Here is a 23,481-nt window from a genome sequence, read left to right as displayed (position 1 = left end):
TATGAAAGGAGGACTCAGTTGGTGGCTAGGAGTACAAGCCCTGGATTCAGACAGCCTAGATTTGAAACCCAGCCCTTCACTTGTGAGCTGTGCCTCCCTGAACAAGTCACCTGACCTCTCTGTGCTCTGGGCTCATTACTCCCTACAAAACAAGAATGGTAATAGTACTTATCTCACAGGTTGTTGTGAGGATTAAATGAGATAACATATTATTGCGCATGGAACAGAAACTGGCCCAAAATAAGTACTCAAGAATTGTCACCCTTGATTATTATGAGATAGTTTCCTGGCAGTGGATGGCTTACTTGAAGGGTACATGCATTTTTAAATTTTCGCAGATGTTTCTAGATTGCTTTCAAAAAGTCAGCAATGTTCATATTTCTGCCAGCATGAGAATCCTTCCTTTCTCTGTCTCTGTCAGCAGTAGGCATTATTACTCTGTTTAATGCCTGCCAATTTGATAGATACAAATGACACATTGTACTTGAATTTGCATTTCTCTGACTGCTGGAAAGATGAGCATCTGTTTATATGCTTTCTTGTCATTTGTATTTGCTCTTCTGTGAATTGTCTATTCATCTCTTTTGTTTACTTTTCTTTACTTTTCTTTGCTTTTTTTTTTTTTCTTCTTAGGGCCACACCTGTGGCGTATAGGAAGTTCCTAGGCCAGGGGTTGAATCGGAGCTACAGCTGCGATGCCTATGCCACAGCCACAACAAAGCCAGATCTGAGCTGCCTCTGTGACCTATACCACAGCTCACTGCGACACCAGATCCTTAAAGATTAAGGATACTAAAGATTAAGGACCATTGATTTAAACCGTTATCTTTGGTTACAGTTAGGCAACAAGCTTATAGACCTTGAAACATTGATCTTTTTAAGTTTCATTTGATTGGCTTGACACTTAGCTAGATTGCTGCTTATTGCCTCTTCTCCAAAAGAGGAAACTGAAAAATCCTTTCCACTTTAGGAAATCCTAAAGGAGACTCAACTTCCAATTCATTGAGTAGTTACCTTGAAAGTTAATTCGGGATTAAGAACACTCAATTTTTCTCCCTATCCCCATAGCTTCATCTCCAAAGTATTAAGGATGTGAAAGGAGCACCTGTCTCTTGCTTTCAGAGAAGATACAGTGTTGCCTACAGCAACCACCAGACCACTTGAGATTTACCTCTGCAGGTTCCCTAAGCAACCCTGGCAACCATCTAAGTGGGGACTCTTTGGTGGGGAAGGGCTGTGGATAATCTAGATCTATCGAATCCCCCAGCTACCACTTGTTTCTGACTCTTCTTGGGAGGCATAAGGGACTCAAACAACCTATTCACCAGGGGGAGAGCTAAGGAGCCTCTGTCTCCTTTGGGTCCCTGGGGTGAGGCAGAACACAGAGAAGGCTTTCTTTGGAAAAACCAAAGGCAGTAGCTGCTCTGGATATAGGGATAGGGCAAGAATTATCTGCAAGGAAGGCTTGTGACCCAACTCAGTCTGGCACAGGGGTGTTAAAAAGGGCTCTTTTGAAACATGATTGGCACTTCTGGTGTTGGTGAATTAATAGTTAAATGTTTGCTCTATGACTTGTGGGCTAAGAGGCATCTTGCCATATTTAGACATGCATGGTGAATAACTTCAAGATCCAGTGGCCATCTCCTCTATATCAGTGATTCCAGTCTATTGACCTCTTTGCTATCTGAAATGACTCTGTAGTACTTGAAATTTTGCTGGTTTTTTAGGGCTCACCTGTTAACATAGGAGCCTTATCCCTCTGAAAACCCACACCCCCATCCGCCCCAGTGCTCCTGGAAGCTCAATAGGTTACCTAACATCCTTCATTCCCAAAGTATCCACAGGGCTCTATCAAGAGCTGCAGCAACTCTAAGCTGATACATGAACACTGTCTCCTACCATGCTGCCTAGCATGGCAGTTTCTGCTGGGGGCTGTCATTGCTCTGATGAGAACAATACACACTGTCACATTCAGTTGTTGTGCTGCAGTCCTTGCTAGAAATTGACTGGAAGGCTGGTACTGCCATGACTCTGCTCTTTCTCCTGGGTTCTCTGGGTCTTTCTCACTGCTCCACTGGGCGCCTACTGGGTATCAAAAGAGCACATAGTCTGTAGCAGAGTGGGGAATAATTTCTATCACTTGTTTGTGTTATGCACTCAGAGAGGGGTCCCGAAACATGCTTTTTGAGTCCCAGTGCACTATAGAGATAGGGAAACAGCTCTTTCAATGTCTACAGAAGACAAGCCTTTTTTTTTTTTTTTTTTTTTTTTTCGTCTTTTTGTCTTTTCTAGGGCCGCACTCGCGGCATATGGAGGTTCCCAGGCCAGGGTCCAATCGGAGCTGTAGCCGCCGGCCTGCACCACAGCCACAGCAATGCCAGATCCGAGCCACGTCTGCAACCTACACCAGAGCTTACGGCAACGCCAGATTCTTAACCCACTGATCGAGGCCAGGGATCAAACCTGCAACCCCACGGTTCCTAGTCGGGTTCGTTAACCACTGAGCCACGACGGGAACTTCAGAAGACATGTCTTTTCTATGATGCCTGGATCTTCAGCTAAGAGTTTGGGACAGCATTTGCATTTGAGTAACAGCAACCACACTCCATCCAGGTGGCCAAGGCACTAACTCTTTAAAAAAATTTTTTGCGGGGGAGTTCCTGTGTGGCTCAGCGGGTTAAGAATCTGACTAGTGGAGTTCCCGTCGTGCAGCAGTGGTTAACGAATCTGACTAGGAACCATGAGGTTGGGAGTTCAATCCCTGGCCTTGCTCAGTGGGTTAGGGATCTGGTGTTGCCGTGAGCTGTGGTGTAGGTTGCAGACATGGCTTGGATCCCGTGTTGCTGTGACTCTGGCGTAGGTTGGTGGCTACAGCTCCGATTGGACCCCTAGCCTGGGAACCTCCATATGCCGTGGGAAGCGGTCCTAGAAAAGGCAAAAAAAAAAAAAAAAAAAAGAATCCGACTAGTATCCATGATTCCGACTAGTATCCAGGGTTCCATCCCTGGCCTGCCTCAGTGGGTTAAGTATCCGGCATTGCTGCAAGCTGCAGCATAGGTCACAGATGTGGCTTGGATCCAGCATTGCTGTGGCTGTAGCGTGGGTCAGCAGCTGCAGCTCTGATTCAACCCCTAGCCTGGGAACTTCCATATGCCACAGATGTGGCTGTAAAAAAAAAAAATTAATTGAAGTATAGTTGATTTACAATATTGTCTTGGTTTCAAAATGATTTAGTTATAGACACACACACACATACTCTTTTTCAGATTCTTTTCCATTATAGGTTATTACAAAATATTGAGTATATTTCCCTCTGCTATACAGCAGGTCCTTGTTGATTATTTTATATATTGTAGTGTGTATATGTTAATCCCAACCTGCTAATTTACCCCCTCCCCATCTTTCCTCTTTGGTAATTATGTTTGCCTTCTATGTTTATGAATCTATTTCTGTTTTGTAAATAAGTCTTTTGTATTATTCTTTTAGATTCCACATATAAGCAATATCATACAATAGTTATCCTTCTCCATCTGGCTCACTTCACTCAGCATGACAATCTCTGGGTCCATCCATGATGCTGCAAATGGCATTATTTCATTCCTTCTTATGGCTGAGTAATATTCCATTGTGTACACACACACACACACACACACACACACACACACACACCGTATATTCTTTATCCATCTATCTGTTGATAGATATTTAGGTTGCTTCCATGCCTTGGACGTTGTAAATAATGTTGCAATGAACATTGGGGCACATGTATCTTTTTGAGTTATTTTCCGGACGTATGTCCAGGGATGGAATTGCTGGATCATATATTTAACTCCATTTTTAGTTTTTAAAGGAATCTTTATGCTGTTCTCCATAGGGGCTGCACCAATTTACATTCCCACCAAGAGTGTAGGAGGATTCTCTTCACACCTTCTCTAGCATTTATTTTTTTATAGACTTTGATGATGGCCATTCTGACCTTTGTTAGGTGATATCTTGAAGTTTTGATTTGCATTTCTCTAATGATTAGTGATGCTGAGCATTTTTTCATGAAAGGCACTAACTCTTGGTGAGCCTATCATGCTTGGCTCCATATTCCCTAGAAGAAGGTCTTTGAAACGAAGCACCACAGGCTTCTTGCAAATAAACTTCTTACAGCCACCCTACCAGCTATCCAGACACACCCAGCTATACCTGAGTTACGTGCAATGGACAAGATGGGCCCCCTGATCAACCCTGTGCAGCCAGGTGCTATTCTAAAGGTTTTCATGTTTTGTTTTTGTTTGTCTTTTTGCCACTTCTAGGGCCGCCCCCGCAGCATATGGAGGTTCCCAGGCTAGGGGTCTAATCAGAGCTGTAGCTGCCGGCCTACACAGCAACGTGGGATCCGAGCCGCGTCTGCGACCTACACCACAGCTCACGGCAATGCCAGATCGTTAACCCACTGAGCAAGGGCAGGGACTGAACCCGCAACCTCATGGTTCCTAGTCGGATTTGTTAACCGCTGCGCCACGACGGGAACTCCGAGGTTTTCATGTTTGTTAGGCCTCTTTACACTTATGGGGGTCACAAGGTACTTGAGATCAAAGACCACGTTTTCCACTTCTTTTGTATCTGTAACACTAGCATAGTCCCACAGCTATCCTAACATTAAGCAAAACAAAGTACATAGCTCATCATAATTTACAAAGCAGTTTTGTAAACAGTATCTCCTTTAGTTTTTACAACCACCCTGTAGTTAGGTTATTATTATTTCTCATTTTGCAGTTGAGATGTCCCAAGTTGTCCAAGGTCTCCAAAATACTCAGTGGTGAAGCTGAGACTTGACCCTGACTTGAGTACAGGTCTTTTTCCACTACTGCACTGCTGGTGCATCAGGGACCAGCTACAGTGCTTATACTCTCGATCTAGCTTCAACCTTCCCTCTATTCGACCCTCCTTATCTGCTACATCTCAGCAGGAAGTGTGAAAAAGAACTAAAGACAACCCATTTTTTACTTCATCCTTTTTCCTTCCTTCTTCTATGTGCCCTCTTGTGTTTGGAGTCTTTTCTTGCTTGGACCCCTGACACCTTGTTATGGACCAAATGTTTGTGTCTCCCCTTCCCCCTACTTCATACATTGAAGCCCCAGCTTCCAAGGTGATGGTAATTAGGAGGTGGGGCCTTTGAGAGGTAATTAGGTCTAGATGAAGTCATGAGAATGGGGCCCCCAACAGGGGATTAGTGTCCAAGAACAAGAAGAGAGAGACCAGAGTGCGAGCTCTCTCTCTTTCTGTCTCTCTCTCTTTCTAATAGGTGAGGACCCAGCAAGATGGCAGCCATCTCCAAGTCAGGAAGAAACTCTTCTTCCTGGAACTGAGTCCGCTAGCACCTTAACCTCAGACTTCTCAGCTTCCAGAATTGTGAGAAAGAAATCCTGTTGAGAAAGCCACTCTATCTAGTTTGTTATGGCAGCCTGAGCTAACTCATATAGACCTCATCACCCACTCTTTCTTGGCCTTTGACTCCCAGATCTCTGGCCTGCTATAACCATGCAAAGAAGAATTTCTTGCTGCTGCACTGGTCTTTCGGTTTCTAGGCTTTTCCTGACTTGCTCTTGGAAGGAAACAGTGTGAAGGCAAAAGTGCTATCTTCATAAAGAGATAGTAGAAAATGTAGCTTCAGATTCTAACCCTGCTACTACCTGTGTAAGCTCAGACAAGTCCTTTCATAGCTTCATCTCTTTGAGGCTCAGTTGTCTCATCTGCAACATAAAGGAATTGAAAAACAAGTTGCAGTTTTCTCATCTGCAACATAAAGGAATTGAAAAACAAATTCAATCAGATTTTATCAATTCGAATTGGCACCCTAGGCTCCTTCTCTGTTGGTTTTAGTGTCTTGACTACCTAGCATTCCTTTCTATCAGACCAAATTTGGACATTCTATGTCCCTCTTCCTAAGTCCTGATCTTAAATTTCATATTATCATACGTAGTGCTAAAATACACCCAGACCATTTCTCCAGGAAAGGGATTTTTTTGTTACAGAATCAACTGTAGCATAGTATTGCCTTTGTAAATTAAGAAAAAATTTTTAGACCAGCTTCTCAAAGACAAGGAGTTTTTACATGTATACAATGTAGGAGGTGCTTATGGCTTTTTGGTTCATATAACTTCAAGTCAAGTGATCTGGACTGTTTTGTTTTATGTCTTTTTCTTTTTGGCCACATCCTTGGCATGTGGAGGTTCTGGGGCCAGGAATTAAGTCTATGCCACAGCAGTGACCTGAGCCACAGCAATGACAATGCTGGATCCTTAACCTACTGAGCTACCAGGGAACTCCGTATGTCTTTTCTTTGTTCCACTACTTTGGGTGCACTGTGTGCCGTCATGCTATACTGTCTTCTGTGGAAACCCTGCTAACTTTTTTCCATTATTTTGAGGAGGTGAGCAAAAGAAGACAATTCTATTTTTTTTTTCTTTTTTGGCCACTCCGAAGCATATGGAGTTCCTGCACCAGGGATCAGATCCGAGCTGCAGTTGTGATCTATGCCGCAGCTGCAGCAACATGGCATCCTTAACCCACTGTGCCGGGGCAGGCAGGGATTGAAATTGCATCCCAGCACTCCAGAGATGTTGCTGATCCCATTGTGCCCCAGCGGGAACTCCAAAAGAATACCATTCTAGTTCTTTCCCCAATTCATACCTCAAACCCCATCCCTTAAAATTCATCATCTGTCAAATATTCGGATCAGCTGGTCCCACGGTTGTAACTTTCCACTGTGAAACCTGAGCTTTAGCTATATGCATAGTCAACTTTTTCCCCCAAGTCAAGGGGTTTGGTTTGCAAACTGGCCCCCTTACACAAATGGCAAAGAGAGACCAAAGAAAGAGGCAGACATCCCCAGACTGGCAGGTGGCAGGTTTAATAAGCAAGGGAACTTATGAGGCTTGTCTTTGGCAGAGGCAAGATGAATAGATGTTCGTATGTCCACACCAGAATCATAAAATTTATGTGGAGGCCTTAATGGGGTTTAGTCACATACTCAGTCCAGATGGTCTCAGCAACACCTTACTTGTTTAAGGCTGTGTCCTTGGAAGAGCTCCCACTGTGGAAAAGTTAGGCAAAGTGTACATTCCAAGGACGGGAGAGGAGTGAGGAGCCTCCAAATGCCCCGCTCCAGCTGGAGGGTCAACCAGCAGTCACATCCTTTTACGACCTCCTCTGACATACAGAGTGCTACGTAAACACATGGTGGCTGAAAATAATTCAGCCCATGAGACTACCTCCAAATGAGACTGCAGACAACCCTTGGGGTCTGTCAACAAGGGATAGACAAGAAATAAGCAGACATTGCTACTGCCATTGATCCAGCTGAGCTTTTTATACCTGTAATAAGGGACTCTTTGGGGACTTCGGGGCAAAGTTGCTGTTTTTCCCGGGAATCAGTGGAATCAGCTGTGTGGCCTGTTTAAATCATTGCCTGTGAAGTGGGGTTTTTATCCTGGAGTGCTCTTGTTCAATAACATTGATGATTGAAAATGGGGAGAAATTTTTCTTCCTCCTGGGAAAGTCTCCCTCCCTGAGATATTCCTCATATACTCCTTTCCCTGCAGTATGTGTTCTTTATAGAAATAAAACTGGAGTTCCTGTTGTGGGTCAGTGGTAAGGAACCTGACTAGTATCCATGAGGACATAGGTTCGATTCCTGGACCCACTCAGTGGGTCAAAGACCTGGCATAGCTCTGCGCTGTGGTGTAAGTCATGGTTGTGGCTTGGATCTCGTCTTGCTGTGGCTGTGGTGTAGGCTGGCAGCTGTAGCTCCACTTTAACCCCTAGCCTGGAAACTTCCATATGCCATGGGCATGACCATAAAAAGACAAAAAAAAAAAAAAAGAGAGAGAGAGAGAAAAGAAATTGGGAGTTCCCTGATGGCCTAGTGTTTAAGGATCTAGCATTGTCACTGCTGTGGCTCTGGTCACTACTATGGTGTGGGTTCAATTCCTGGCCTAGGAACTTCCACATGCTGCAGTGTAGCCACAAATAAATAAATAATAGAAAAAAATTATGGAGTTCCCACTGTGGCACAACAGGATTGATGGTGTCTCTGCAGCGGCAGGATACAGGTTTGATCCCTGGCCTGGCACAGTGGGTTAAAGGATCCAGTGCTGTCACAGCTGCAGCACAGGATGAAACTGAAGCTGGTATCTGATCCCTGGCCTAGGAACTCCATATGCCTCACAAGGCAGCCAGAAAAGAAAGAAAGAAATCAGGGCGTTTTAATTTTATTTTGAAAAATAGACCTAAAACCACATATAGGTGTTTACTTTCTTAAAAACAGATTACTGCAGAAAATAAATACATATTATAAATATAATTAGTAATTTTTACATATGTGATTTTAAATGAATTTTAGAAGGAAAAGTCTCCATTGGATTGGACTTTTCCTTCTCATTAGAACTCTTACAGTATTCTGACAGAGCACTTGCATTCTGCAGAAAGTTTGGAAAGGCACACCATTTCTTTTATTTATTTTTTCTTTTCAGGGCCACACCCCCAGCATATGGAAGTTCCTAGGCTAGTAGTTGAATTGGAGTTGCAGCTGCCAGGCTACACCACAGCCACAGCAACACCCGATTCAAGCTGTGTCTGCGACCTAAACACAGTTCATGGCAGTGCCAGATACTTAACCTACTGAGCGAGGCCAGGGATCATGCCCACGTCCTCATGGGTACTAGTCGGGTTTGTTACTCCTAAGCCACAAAGGGAACTCCCAAACACACCATTTCTTAAAGGGATTGTTGCAAAGCAACGACCTAGATATTGTAGTAGTTTTCTTACATATATACTTTAAATACATTTTAGAAGAAAAAAAAATTGACATCTTAAAAAACAAAACAAAACAGGCCACAGTCCCTGGAATACTCTAGAATTTGCAAAGACAACTCACTTTGGGGATTGAAAGGCCTAGATTTACTTCCAGATTCACTACTTCCTGGCTATGTAAGCCAATCATAGATGGTCAAGTAAACTGATCATCTATAAAGTGGGGCTAATAACTACTTTATGAAGTTGTGGGAGTGAGAATGTTTTCGTTGGACACATAGGGTTGCACCATAAACATAAATATGGGAGTTCCCTGATGGCTCAGTAGGTTAAGGATATAGCATCACAACTGCTGCAGATCAGGTCCCTACTGTGGCTTGGGTTAAATCCCTAGCCTGGGAGTTTTCATATGCCTCAGGCTCAGCCAAACCCTCTACCCCTAAAACCCACAAAGATGTCCAAATTACAAAGACTGAACTATACATGTTTAGTCAACCAATCAAAACATTTTAAACTATAATTTTCTCTTTTTAATTCCGAAGCTAATCCATTTTTGCAGCCCTAATTCTATTCTCAGTCATTCCAAATCTTTTTTCTTTTTTTGGCCAAACCCTTGACATATGGAAATTCTCAGGCCAGGGATCATATCCCAGCCACAGCTGCGACCTACACTACAGCTGTGGGAATGCTGGATCCTTAACCCACTGTGTCACAGCAGGAACTCCATTCCCAAATCTTTTTTTTTTTGTCTTTTTTTTGCTATTTCTTTGGGCCGCTCCCGCGGCATATGGAGGTTCCCAGGCTAGGGGTCGAATCGGAGCTGTAGCCACTAGCCTACGCCAGAGCCATAGCAACTCGGGATCCGAGCCTCATCTGCAACCTACACCACAGCTCATGGCAACGCCGGATTGTTAACCCACTGAGCAAGGGCAGGGACCGAACCCGCAACCTCATGGTTCCTAGTCGGATTCGTTAACCACTGCGCCACAATAGGAACTCCCCAAATCTTTTTGATATCAATTTGGGAAATAGCATGTGACTGTTTATATGCTTTCAGCACTTGGAGGAAATTCATACTTTTTTTTTTTTTTTTTTTTTTTTTTGTCTTTTGTCTTTTTTAGGCTGTACTTGAGGCATATGGAGGTTCCCAGGCTAGGGTTCTAATTGGAGCTGTTGCTGCCAGCCTATGCCACAGCCACAGCAACGCCAGATCCAAGCCGCGTCTGTGAACTACACCACAGCTCACGGCAACACCAGGTCCTTAACCCACTGAGCGAGGCCAAGGATTGAACCCGAAACCTCATGGTTCCTAATCTGATTCGTTTCCGTTGCGCCACAATGGGAACTCCGGAAATTAATACTGAGTACATACCATGTACCAGACTCTGATCTAGGTCCCTCTCTATATTTATGATAATTGATGCTTCTAAAAACTCCATGAAATAGGAGTGATTTTCAGAGAAGGAAACTGAGGCTCAGAGATGAACCTGTACATGGAAATGCCCACTGGAAAGCTTAGTCTAAGAGAGGTCTAACTCTCACTCTTTTTACTCGTCATTCCAGGCTGCTCTTTAAACGAATAAAATTATTTTAGAAATAAAAACAAACAAATTAATTTCATCCTTAAGAAGTCTTTCAAAATGTCACAAGAACTCCAGGGATAACTAGAGACATCCTTGGGTGGCACAAAACCACACTTGTGGACTGTTTCCTCAGCCCAAAGCGCCGCTGTAACTTTAGCCCACTGTACTTTCTATTTGGCCATAAAGACCTCCAGCTTCCTGGAGCCGGCTTCCATTTGGATTCCAGCTTCCTGGCTCCTGATGTGGGTTTGTGGTTTTCAACTGCCTGCAGTTTAAATAGAAAGGACTACAAGGCTTTAGTGGAACGGAAAAGTTGAGACCTGTTGGGCGTCATGTAGTTCAGAACTCTAACCAGCAGGTGTCTCCGCAGACAAGGGAGAGGGTTCCTTTCTGCTTCAGAGGTGAAGGATGGATTTTTCTAGTTTAACTCAGGAAGATTTTGGTGGGAATGAAGTAAACAAAGGTAGGTCAGCTACCTACAGAAATCAATCCCAAATTTTTCTTAGCCAACATCTGGAAAGGCTAAGCAAACTCCAGAAATAATGCAAGGAAGCTGCCCTAAGAACTGTATCTCTGTACTGTCTTCCAAAACACTTGAAGGTGAGCACTAAAAGCTGAGAGGCAATTCCCAAGGCAGGGGTAGCAGAGCATGGCTTCTTAGGAGAAATATGAAGATGAAGGGAAAGGAAGAAAGATGTGGTTCTGTCATTTTAGGACCAGGAAATAACTTCCATCTCAGGTAGACATTTGAAACGTACCTTTATTTTCTGTGAAATGTGGTGGATTTCCAGAATGTAGATACATTTCTTTTCTTTCTTTCTTTCTCCCTTTCTTTCTCCCTCCCACTCTCTCTTTCTTTCTTTCTTTTTGGGTTGCACCCACAGCATGTTCCTGGGACAGGGATTGAACCTCTGCCCCAGCAGTGACTCAAGCCACTGCAGTGGCAATGCCAGATCCTTAACCCCTTAACCTGCTGTGCCACAAAGGAACTCCAAGATACACTTTTTTTGTCTTTTGTCTTTTTAGGACTGCATCTGCGGCATATGGGGGTTCCCAGGCTAGGGGTCTAATCGGAGTTGTTGCTGCTGGCCTATGCCACAGCCACAGCAACGCCGGATCCTTAACCCACTGAGCGAGTCCAGGGATCGAACCCACAACCTCATGGTTCCTAGTCAGATTCATTTCCACTGCGCCACAACAGGAACACCAAGATACACTTCTATATTCAAGAGAAAGAAAAGGATCTAGATACCCCAAAATCTTAGCATTTGCTACACACTAAAAAAATTTTTTTATTATAGTTGATTTACAATGTTCTGTCAATTTCTTCTGTACAGCAAAGTGACCCAGTTACACATATATACATTCTTCTATTATCTTCCATCATGTTCTATCACAAGTGATTGAATATAGTTCCCTATGCAATACAGTAGGACCTCATTGTTTATCACACATTATCTTTATTAGTCTAAACACTGAGAGCTGTTCACAGAGTAACTCAGTGTAACTTACCTTAAGGAGCATATCCTTTTGTGAAAAAAAAAAATTGTTCTGTACAAACTATTTTTTTCTACTAAAAGTATTTTCCCACTGATTTTCCTTGTAAAACCACAGCTGTATATACCTGAGGAGAACATTCATCCCAAATGATGACATAGTCATATCCAAGAATATAGAAAACCTTACAAAATCATACTTACAGATCTTATGTAATAGGGTTTTTTTTTTTTTTTTTTTTCTTTCATTTTTGGCCATCCCACAGCCTATGGAGTTCCTGGGCCAGGGATCAGATCTGAGCCACAGCCACGAGGCAACCGTCAGGGATCAAACTTGTGACCCAGAATTCCCAAAATACCGCCAATCCTATTGTGCCACAGTGGGAACTATACTTAAAGATCTTTCACTTTTTTATTTTTTGTTTTTTAATTTATTTTTAATGTTTGGCCACGCCCACAGCATGCAGAAGTTCTGGGGCCAGGTATCAAATCCACTCCACACTAATGGCCCGAACCATAGCAGTGACAATGGTGGATCCTCACCTGTTGAGCCACCTTGGAACTTTAAGCCCTGATTTCATTATAGTGGCAGAATTTGTAACAAGGTTAATAATTTCCTCGTTTGGGAATACCTGGCATGCAAGAATGCTATGATGTTGTTTTTTGGCATACAGAATTTCTTTTTTTTTTCTTTTTATCTTTTTGCCATTTTCTTGGGCCGCTCTCGCAACATATGGAGGTTCCCAGGCTAGGGGTCCAATCAGAGCTGTAGCCACCGGCTTCGCCAGAGCCACAGCAACGCGGGATCCGAGCCGCGTCTGCAGCCTACACCACAGCTCACGGCAACGCCGGATCATTAACCCACTGAGCAAGGGCAGGGACCGAACCCGCAACCTCATGGTTCCTAGTCGGATTTGTTAACCACTGCGCCACGACGGGAACTCCGCATACAGAATTTCTTAAGACTGCTCTGTTTCACTGAATGCTCAGACAATGCTAGCTTCTTGTAGAGCAGTAGTGAGTTGGACCAATGTAAAGTAATGGCTTGGGCTTTCTTCAAGGTCCTGATGCCTCTGAGAATTTATGAAGCTACGTTGTGAGGCTATAGTCTTCCTTTACGTTGCTGGTAAACCACTCTGCAGACAGGTTAACCGGGCCTTTAAACATAAAAGAGCAAATGCATTACTTCCCGTTGCTTTTATCAATCCCCTGTCAGACTTTAGGTCCTTAGAGGCTTTGCATCGCTTCTAGAGGTTCTTAAGGGCCTATCATTTTCATAAAGAATGCCTTGATTTGCCCTTTTCAAATTCTAGAACCAAAACCCAATGACATTATGGAGGAAAATGTCTCATTTTCATCTTTTTGTTTTGTTTGTCTTTTTGTCTTTTTAGGGCCCCACCCCTGGCACATGGGGGTTCCCAGGCTAGGGTCCAATCCGAGCTGTAGCTGCCGGCCTACGCCACAGCCACAGCAACGCGGGATCCGAGCCGCGTCTGCGACCTACACCATAGCTCATGGCGACACTGGATCTTTTTTTTTTTTTTAAATTTTTTTAAATTTTTTTTTTTTTTTTTTTTTTTTTTTTTGTCTTTTTTTTTTTGTTGTTGTTGTTATTGTTGCTATTTCTTGGGCCGCTCCCGCGGCATATGGAGGTTCCCAGGCTAGGGGTTGAATCGGAGCTGTAGCTACAGGCCTACGCCAGAGCCACAGCAACGCAGGATCCGAGCCGCATCTGCAACCTACACCACAGCTCACAGCAACGCCGGATCGTTAACCCACTGAGCAAGGGCAGGGACCGAACCCGCAACCTCATGGTTCCTAGTCGGATTTGTTAACCACTGCGCCACGACGGGAACTCCGCATACAGAATTTCTTAAGACTGCTCTGTTTCACTGAATGCTCAGACAATGCTAGCTTCTTGTAGAGCAGTAGTGAGTTGGACCAATGTAAAGTAATGGCTTGGGCTTTCTTCAAGGTCCTGATGCCTCTGAGAATTTATGAAGCTACGTTGTGAGGCTATAGTCTTCCTTTACGTTGCTGGTAAACCACTCTGCAGACAGGTTAACCGGGCCTTTAAACATAAAAGAGCAAATGCATTACTTCCCGTTGCTTTTATCAATCCCCTGTCAGACTTTAGGTCCTTAGAGGCTTTGCATCGCTTCTAGAGGTTCTTAAGGGCCTATCATTTTCATAAAGAATGCCTTGATTTGCCCTTTTCAAATTCTAGAACCAAAACCCAATGACATTATGGAGGAAAATGTCTCATTTTCATCTTTTTGTTTTGTTTGTCTTTTTGTCTTTTTAGGGCCCCACCCCTGGCACATGGGGGTTCCCAGGCTAGGGTCCAATCCGAGCTGTAGCTGCCGGCCTACGCCACAGCCACAGCAACGCGGGATCCGAGCCGCGTCTGCGACCTACACCATAGCTCATGGCGACACTGGATCTTTAACCCACGGAGCAAGGCCAGGGATCAAGCCAGACTTCTCATGGATGCTAGTCGAGTTCGTTAACCTCTGAGTCACGATGGGAACTCCCTCATTTTCATCTTTGAATCTATTGCTTTTTCAGAAAAGAGTGAATTGGTTCCAGAGGCTTATTGGAGCTGGTTGGTGGCTGGCTTTCTGCTTCCACCTTGGACAGTAGGATTCTGTGAATTCAGCCCCCAAGTCGCCCCTTCACAACTGCAGCAGGGCAGGAACCCACCTTCCCACCTGTTTTCTAAGGTCAGCAAAACTCCTGTAAAATAAGCAGTGAATTTCACGAGCGAAGTCATCGCTTCAATCAGTTTTGCAATCTGTCATTCTTGTTTTTTGTCTATGTGTCTTTTGTGTTTTTAGGGCTGCACCCGCAGCATGTGGAGGTTCCCAGGCTAGGGGTCGAATAGGAGCTACAGCTGCTGGCCTATACCACAGCCACAGCAATGCCAGATCTGAGCTGCATTTGCTACCTATACCACAGCTCATGGCAACGCTGGATCCTTAACCCACTGAGCGAGGCCAGGGATTGAACCTGCAATGGTTCCTAGATGGGGATTCATTTCTGCTGTGCCACGGCGGGAACTCCCAATCTGTCACTATTGATGTGGTTTGATGCCTACACTGTCCTGTTCTCGAGAACTCTAAAATGTCTTCTTCCCTGGGTCTAAACTGAGCTCAGTCACCTTAGGTCTATGGAGAAACTACTTTTCCTATTAGCTCCTAGCTTGACATGGTTTATAATCCAGTAGAGAATTGGAGTTCCCATTGTGGCTCGGCAGTAATGAATCCGACTAGTACCAATGAGGATAAGAGTTTGATTCCTGGCCTCACTCCATGGGTTAAAGGATCCAGCATTGCCATTAGCTGTGGTGTAAGTCACAGACGCGGCTTGGGTCTGGTGTTGCTGTGGCTGTGGCTGTGGCCGGCAGCTATAGCTCCAATTCTACCCCTAGCCTGGGATCTTCCATATGTCATGAGTGTCGCCCTAAAAAGACAGGAAAAAAAAAAACAACAAAAAACCTGGTAGGGAAGATCTCAGGTTCCAGAGGTAGGGTGCCTGGGTTTGAATCCTCATTCTACTACTTTCTAGCACTATGACTGTAGCAGGTTTCCTTAATTCTTCTGTGCCTCATTTTCCTTATCTGCAAAATGAGAATATAATATACAGGGTTCCTTAAGGCTTGTTGAGGATTAGGTAAATTGATTTATGTAAACTGCTTAGCATAGTGCCTGGCACATTGTTGTTATTGACTGTGAGTTCCTCCCCAAACTTAACTCAGTCCTTCGTATTCAATAAATAATTAAAAGCACACATCTAAGCTGTTTTCCCCTTTCCCCCCCCCGGATGATCATCGTGGATCACCCCCTACCTAATTTTCTATGTTCTTCTCACCAAAGAGGACTTTTAAGGGAGATCTGCAGCAAGTCTTTGTCCAAGTCTCAATAGGATATACCACCTACTGGCCTCAATCCATATAGGCACAGAGCTTAAATCACATAATTCACAGCATACACATTCTGGTCATTATTAGGGACAAGAGTGAACTTCCTCTTCTCTTGGGAAGTTAGACCAATGCTCCATTTTCTAGTTTCTCCCCAGAGGCTTCTTCATTTTTGACAACCTCCAGAGAGCAGCAGAAGTTGCCGTACTTGATGTTCAAATGGAACTCCGTGAGTGGAGGAGAGGATGTAAAGTCACTCTGAGAATGGGGTGCTGCTTCTGCAGTCCCCAGAGCAAAAGATTTTTTCCCTTGCCTTACCAGCCAGCTAACTATCCTGGTGAGAACTTTATCTCCCCCTCTCTCCAGGGAGATGGTAAAACTGGGACCCTGGGCACCAAAAGTTAATGTACAGTCCCAGCTAGAGGCAGGAGAGTCGAGTGGAAGTGTAAGAGAGGCTGGCCACATGCCATCATTTATCTGGGATTAAATAAGCTCGACCAGCGAAAGCGCTTAAACCAGTGCACGAAGCTGAGGACCACTTCATCCTCATCCTTATTTGCTAGTAAAGGAGCCAATTAGTGTTAATTGTGTTAGCAATTTGGAACAGCCACCAGGGAATTGATCCAAGGCAGTGTGGAATGACCTCTCTGTCCCGTCCTAGTCCCAGCTATTACTCATAGTCCGATGGGGAATCAGAGAGCTAGTAAATATCTTTGGTTCAGAGAAAGTAAATAGGCGCTCTGCTTCTCACACATTCACAGGGTCCTGGGTGTCAGCTTTTAATAGCGTACAGGCAGTGACCTGACAACACACTTTTGCCTTTGAGAGAGACGCAGATGTGGAGGGATCAGGACTGGACTGAAGGAATACATTTTAACATTGGTGTTCATGGTCTCCCCACCCCCCAACCGTCAACCTGCCAAGACCACCTTGTTTTTGAAAGCTCAGTCTCCTACCCCTCCCGGGCCCCAACTGAAGCTGTTAAAGCCAATCTAGTTAATAAAGGGAGCCAGGAAGTGAGGGTATGGGGAACTTGGGAGCTAGTGAAAGCTCTGGAGGGAAACGGATAGAAGATAAAAGATGAGGGAAGAAAAACATATATGAGATTTACTGTTGGAATTATACATTTGATCACCTTTAACGTCCTTGGAGAGTCGCTAGTAAGGGTGAAATTTTAATTTTATTATTTACTTATTTATTTCGCCCAACAGACCGGATTGTCTTTAACCATGACGTGACTCACTGGACAATGCCACCACTGCTTCATCAGGGTTATACAAGTGACAGAAATAGGGCGCAGGCACTTTGACAGTCATCTAGCTATAGAATTGTTCAGAGACAGGGTGGGAGGAAGGAAAATGACCTCCCTGCTTGGGTCCTCACCCACCCAACGACTGGAATGCGTGTTTGGGCTGGTTTCTCCGCCCTTGAACACACAAATCCTAGTTTCCCAATTCCTCTCTATTCGGTGACAATTAGATTGGTTGTACTGGGTGAGCTGGGTTTTGTAAGAGGTAGGAATTTTACTGAAGAATTCCCCTGTCTCTACCGACTTGGGTACAGTTGCTTCAATACTGTAGCTATTCCTGCCTTTGGGGCCTCAAGGGCTAAAATGGGACAGTGCTAATATTTTTGGTGATGAGGAAATATTTTGTTTTAAGGAGGCTGAGTGATTGCTGAACTGGGACAGAGGTCATAGTTGGGGTCACATTAGCGGTTCCAGGGGGATCGAGGGCAGGCTTTGGGTCGGGCAAAAGCACCCCCTCAACTCGGGCAATGCTGCGGCGGCTTGGAACCCGCTGGCACACTTGCGGTGCCCACTGTCTCCTCCCGGGAGGGGGGCACCCGGGAGCCGGCGCCGGAGGAACCCGGCCCACGCGGGAAGGTCGAGCTCGCCGGTGAGGTCACGGTTGCCATGGCTCTGGGCAGTGACGCGCGTCGGCACGTGACCAACGGTTGCCATGGCGCCGGGCCCAGGCGGCGCGGGCGCTCCGCCTCCCGGAGTGACGTCCGCCGCTCCCCCCTCCTTTTCCCGCCCCCCTGCTCCCTCCACCCCCCCTCGCCGGCTACCCGCGGCCCCGGAGGTTTCACTGCACAACAAGATGGCGGCGGCGGCGGCGAGCGGAGCTGGCGGGGCTGCCGGGGCCGGAGCTGGGGGAGCCGGGCCAGCAGGTCGCCTGCTGCCTCCGCCCGCCCCGGGGCCCCCGGCCGCCCCCGCTGCAGTGCCCCCGGCGGCTGGCCCGCCGCGTCCTCCAGCCCCGGCCTCCCGCGGGCCGGTGCCTGCCCGCATCGGCTACTACGAGATCGACCGCACCATCGGCAAGGGCAACTTCGCTGTGGTCAAGAGGGCCACGCACCTCGTCACCAAGGCCAAGGTAGTGGCGCTGGGGGGACCGGGCGGCGGGGAAGCTGCGCGGCCCGGGACCGTCCAAGTGTGGCGGGGGCAGGAGAGCCCCGCGACACGGAGGCTGAGGGGTCGGCGCGGCGAGCGGGGCTCTGGAAATTGGAGAGCGTTGGGGACCGGGAAAACGGGTAGGGGGCTGCCGGGCGGGAGTGAGGAGAGGGCGAGCAGAAGGTGGGGGACACCGGGGTACCCAGGAGAGGGTAACTGCACGGCAAGGGGACGCAGGGAGCCAGTGATCACGGGGACCTGGGGAACTAGGGAGCCGGGGTTGGGGAGGGGGCTCCGAGAGCTGTACGGAGGATAGTAGAAGGGATGATTGGAAGGAAGAGGTTTGGAACTCTCCCGGAGCCTGGAGACAGTAAGCTAAGAAGACTCTGGAACCAGCAATTAGGAAATCCTAAGGGAATGAAGGCAGGGGAATAGGAAATGTGGACCAAGAGATGGGGGAAAACAAGGGTAAAACTGGCAGACGTGGGATGACGAGGGGGACCCACGATGGCTGGGACATATACTGGGGGTATGTGGTGGGCGCAGGGGGGGGGCGCTGGGAGATATGAGGGACCTGGTACCTTATGACAGAGGCAACAGTCAGCATTTGGTCGTCCAAGACTGATAGGTGGTGGGAATGAGGGTCTGAGGACAGATAAGATTATTGGAGGAGGAGATGAAAAAAACTGGGAAATAAGGAGGAAAAAATTACTTTGCTTTTCCACAGGAAGGGGATCAGGGAACAGAGGCGGTGGTGGCGGTGTGTCCTAGGTTTATGGTGGCACTAGGTATTTAGGGGTTAAACAATTTGGGAACGCTGGATTGCTGGTTATATTTAGTTGTTGGAGGGTCCCGGATTGTGAGCTTTATAGAACCCAGGGAGGGCTCTGAGTGATGAGGGGAAAGGCTGGTGACTGAGGAGGTGTATGAGGAACCCACTCATTGGGCCCTTTGGTTCCCAAGGGATTTGTGGGGCTGTAGTGGTGAAGTTGGCCAAGGTCAATTAGGAAGCCATATCCATACCCATAGAAAATTCATTTTTGGAGGAAATATCTTTAGCACTTTTCTGTGGTCTTCATTGGGAGTATTGGAATCATCAGGAGGAATTGTTTGGTTTTAGGACGCACAAAGCCCATTTGTACTCCAAATCTCTTCCTTCGCTTCACCTCTCACTTGAATGAATACTTTCAGTGTAGTCATTCATTATATTTTAAAACTGCAATTTGTGTTTCCCTCAACCTGAGTAGGGAAGAACCCGGAGAGCTCCTTCTTCCTATCAAAGCCACGTCAGTTTCCCCTCACCTCCTCAGCCCAGCCTCTGGTTCTTGTCACCTACCTTGTTTTTGCTCTTACAGCAATCACTTATTTTCAGAAGGCAGTTGACCTATTTCTGCCTTCTCTCCTGCTCACTTACAACCTGAAGTTCCCTTTTCCCTCCTTTCTGTCAGACTGCAAGGGGCCTTTCAGACCAGGGTGGCAGGGTGGGTGGCTGTGGAAAATTGATTGGTCAGTTTCACTTCCTCTGGGGGGCCCCCTTCAGCTTTTTCATCCTTTTTTTTTTTTTTTTTCCTGAGGGCCTGAAGTCTGCAGGCCTGAGCTGAAAGAGATACCAAAGTTCAAGGTTTCCTGATGTTACTCTCAGACCCTGATGGGGGAGGGGGTGGACTGAGCGGGGACTGGTGTATCTCTGCGGCTCTGAGTGTTTCCAGTTGTGTTTACTGTTAGCCAAACCAAATTTATGTTTACAAACAACTCTAATTGTTTGAGCCTTGTTCCTTGTTTTGGTATTTCCTTTCTCTGTGCCCTCCCCCTCCCACTTAAGTAATCACACTGCACTCCTGTGATTATTTTGCTCTGACCCCTGGGGGATGGACTCTATGAACTTAATTGGTTGCCTGGTTTATGGTGTCTATGATTTAGAGAATTTTGTATCTCCTGGCCTTGGATACACCAAAATATTGATTAAAAAAAAAAATCTGTGACAGAGAGGGTTGAATGTTTTTGTAAGTGTAATTGCAAACAGTTGATTCTTGGCTTTATGTATAAAGGAGACATTTCTATCTTCAGTAGTCAGCAAAGCCAGTGGCTAATTATGGCTGGTCTGCCCGCTTTCTAATTTTCCAGTGTGTGTGTGTATGTATGTGTCTTAGTTTTTTTCTAAGGCCTTTAGGACTGCAGCATTTTAAACATCAGCTTGTTTATAAACGGGTGTCATTGTTTATGTTGGTTTTTATCTTTGATCATTTGTGGTGTGCAGTTATGCAATTCCTATGTATGGAAATATTCAAAATCCTGAAGGAGCCTGAAATGGCTTTGACAATGAGTTGCATATGTGACAGGACCCCACCAGTACTCATTTGTGTTTCTGTAGCTGTGTGCAATTTCCTAGTTACAGTTACAAGCACCCTATCTTTCGCTACTTAAATTACTCTGACGACATGAGTGAAGCTTAATTCACAAGGAGTTGTCATGTGCTCTGGGTAGATGATGAACATATTTTGGCCTGCTCCATGCTTATCTGAATCCACTTTGGAAGGGTTTCTCAAATGCTGACATTCAGATGTGTCTAACAACTGTTGACATACAGTATGATGGCCTAGAAAGGCCATGTTTTGGTTATATAATGGTGAAGGAAGGTGCCTAGTTATTTGTAGTTGCAGAAGCTGCTGTTCAGTTAGTCAGGTAGATAGATTTTTCTCCCATGCACTGCAGCATTTATCTTCTGCAGTTAGGTCACTTGGAACTAAAGAGAGCTAGCTATTTTTTTCCCCATATCTTTCCAGAAGTATCTTTTTTTTTTTTTTTTTTAAAGTCTTTTAGAGGTATATGATTATCTCTTTCTCCTTTTCTCCCTGTAGGCCACTGAATGGTCTGGGTTTTTCCTATAACCATATATAACCATCAGACTCAGGTAATTCAGGTGATATTTGTGTTGGCTGAAAGAGATTAGGTAGCGGGTTCTCCTGAACATCAGAGAAATATTTACGGCCACCTTTTCTTATACATACTACCTATTCTAAGGACTAAGAGGCTCAAGTCAACTTCATTTATTGACTAAGCTTACTGTGCTCTGTCCAACAATAAGTGGTAAAGCTGGCCCTTTCCCAAGTTCTGTTAACTCTAGTACCTCGTAGAGCAGGACCCTGGGATAAGTAAAATCATTAGAGAAAAGGAAATATTTTCCTCTTTGGTTGTTGGTGACTTTTGCAGCACGGCATTCATGAGCTCAGACTTAATATTGGCAGCACTGCAGTGCTTAGAGCGTCACTGCAGAACAGTTAACAGGAGAGAATATTCATCTGTGACAAACTTTGGTCAGCAGCTCACTCCGGCTGTCTTTGTCCTACCCTCTGTGAGTTCCCACTTTTGGAGGAGCCTTAGTCTGAAAGTCTCTGGCCCTATTCTTTTGGTAGGACACTATAAAATATTAAAAAGATTAAAGAAAAAAGATTTTCTTCTTTAAATTCCTTATAGTTGGTTGCCTGTGCCTAACTATACTTTCACTGGATTCATGAATGGGAACAAAAAGTAGATATATTTTGTATGCATTAAAAAAAGTATACATAACTATAATTGGTCAAAACAATTTTTTTTTCTTTTTTTGGCCACAGCTGAGACATGTGGAAGTTCCTGGGCCAGGGGTCGAACCCACACCACAGCAGCAGCCTGAGCCACTGCAGTGACAACGCTGGATCCTTAACCTACTGAGCCACAAGAGAACCCCAGTACTTTTAAAGTGTATTTCAGCAAATAAATATTTGTCTGAATAAACACTTGTCTGTTTATTGGTTTGTGGTTAAGAGCTTGAGCTTTGAGACAGCCTGGCTTTGGATCGTCTGCTACTTAATAGCTGGATGATTTTAACTTCTCTTTGCTTGGATTTCTTCATCTAAAAAACGAATTGACAGCAGCACTTATAAATTTGAGTGTTATGAAGATTAAATAAGATAATACATGTGAAGTTCTTAAAACAAATGTGCCTGGCACACAGTCGGCGTATAGTAAATGTTACCATCACTGCCACCATCCTCCTCCTCCTCATCAGATGCTATAGTAGCAAAGATGAGTACGACATAGTTCCCCTTTTTTGCTCTTCACCCCTTTGGGACAGTTTATGATTGCACATGCCATTTATTTTGTATAAGTAGATGTCATCCTAATGATGTGCTTTCAGGGTAAAAAAATAGTTTGCTATTATTTCAGGTGCCTCTTTGAGAGAGTGGATTTAATTTCTGTGGGCTATGGGCTAATTTCATGAAATTGACATTTAAAAACATAATTTTCTATGAAACTTTTTAAATAGCTACAAGACTTATCTAATGAAAACTGTGACTAACATTGGCTTTTATTTGGCTGCCTTGAATATTCAGTGTGTTTGTGTCACTACACTTTGTCACATTGGTGACAGAATAGAGTTCCTTTGAGTGCAGTCTTTTCTTCAGAGAGTCACTTTACATTTCATGGAGAATATGAAGAAACATTCCTACAGGCTTAAGGACACATTTGTACTTGGGTGCAGGCCCTTGCTACTGAGAGGGCCAAGGTCAGGATTCTTAACTTTAGGTATCACCCAGAGAAAACATGTTGCCTCATGACCCCATTCCAAATATTGACCAGCCAGGACACAGGTGTGTCCTGTGTGGTTTAGTGCAAACTCACTCTCATGAGGAGAACAACTCAAAGTGGGCTAATGGTGTTATTTTCACATCTAAGGATGATACTTGTGCTCATTGGAAGGCTGAAAGCAGGGTTTATGAGTACATAGAAAAGATAATTATGTCAAAAAGAAATTGAAAGCAAGAGTTACATTAGTTACACTTGAGAAGGATAGTTCCATCCCTAGATAATCTAGAAATGACTATTGAAAGATGACTAACTTCATTTTAATGTAGTTGTGATGAGGTTACTAACTTTGTTGAAACTTTGCGAAGAGCTAAGATTGATTTGGACTAGTCTCTCCAGAGTCAAAATAACAGTATTCTACTTTCAGCATCAAAGCTGTTTATTTTAACATTCTGACTTTGATGCCAGCTCCCTAGAAAGTCATAGATCTGGCTCAAGCCAGAGGTGCCCAGACTAGTTATTTCTGTGCCAGAAATGCTGTTTCCATTTTTCAAACATCACTCTGGCTAATGTTTTCTAGTTCATGGCATAAAAGAGAACAAAATGGATGCTTTGGAAAGAAAAAAGAAATTCGCTCCACTTACGAGAGCCTCCGTAAGTCTAAAAAACACCTAAAACACCTCTGCACAGAGATGGAACCTTTTCCCCCTTACCCATTCGTTGTTC

At 44.9% G+C, this 23,481-nt stretch overlaps 1 protein-coding gene across 22 annotated transcripts in view; it reads left to right on the top strand.

Annotated features, from left to right (window-relative positions):
- Positions 1-23,481, top strand: part of SIK3 (SIK family kinase 3) — a 293,253-nt gene that overhangs the window by 25,170 nt on the left and 244,602 nt on the right. For 8 of the 22 annotated variants that reach the window (XM_084976151.1, XM_084976149.1, XM_021062877.2 and 5 more), the window contains exon 1: positions 17,895-18,175. The exons of 7 other annotated variants lie outside the window; for them this stretch is intronic. In XM_084976151.1, the coding sequence (XP_084832277.1) occupies positions 17,903-18,175 (273 nt within the window). In that variant the 5' untranslated portion in view covers positions 17,895-17,902. Of the gene's footprint in view, positions 1-5,293; positions 5,401-14,449; positions 14,605-17,894; positions 18,176-23,481 lie in introns of those variants that run through there. 7 more of the 22 variants (XM_084976158.1, XM_084976170.1, XM_084976144.1 and 4 more) reach the window with 2 other exon arrangements.

The sequence above is a fragment of the Sus scrofa genome, chromosome 9, assembly GCF_054392235.1.
Source record: "Sus scrofa isolate SSC_HxYL_T2T_F1_AM1 chromosome 9, Sscrofa_HxYL_maternal_Yorkshire_Landrace_v2.0, whole genome shotgun sequence".
NCBI lineage: Eukaryota > Metazoa > Chordata > Mammalia > Artiodactyla > Suidae > Sus > Sus scrofa.
Note: the sequence above shows the minus strand (reverse complement) of the source record. Positions and strands in the feature narration are given on the sequence as shown.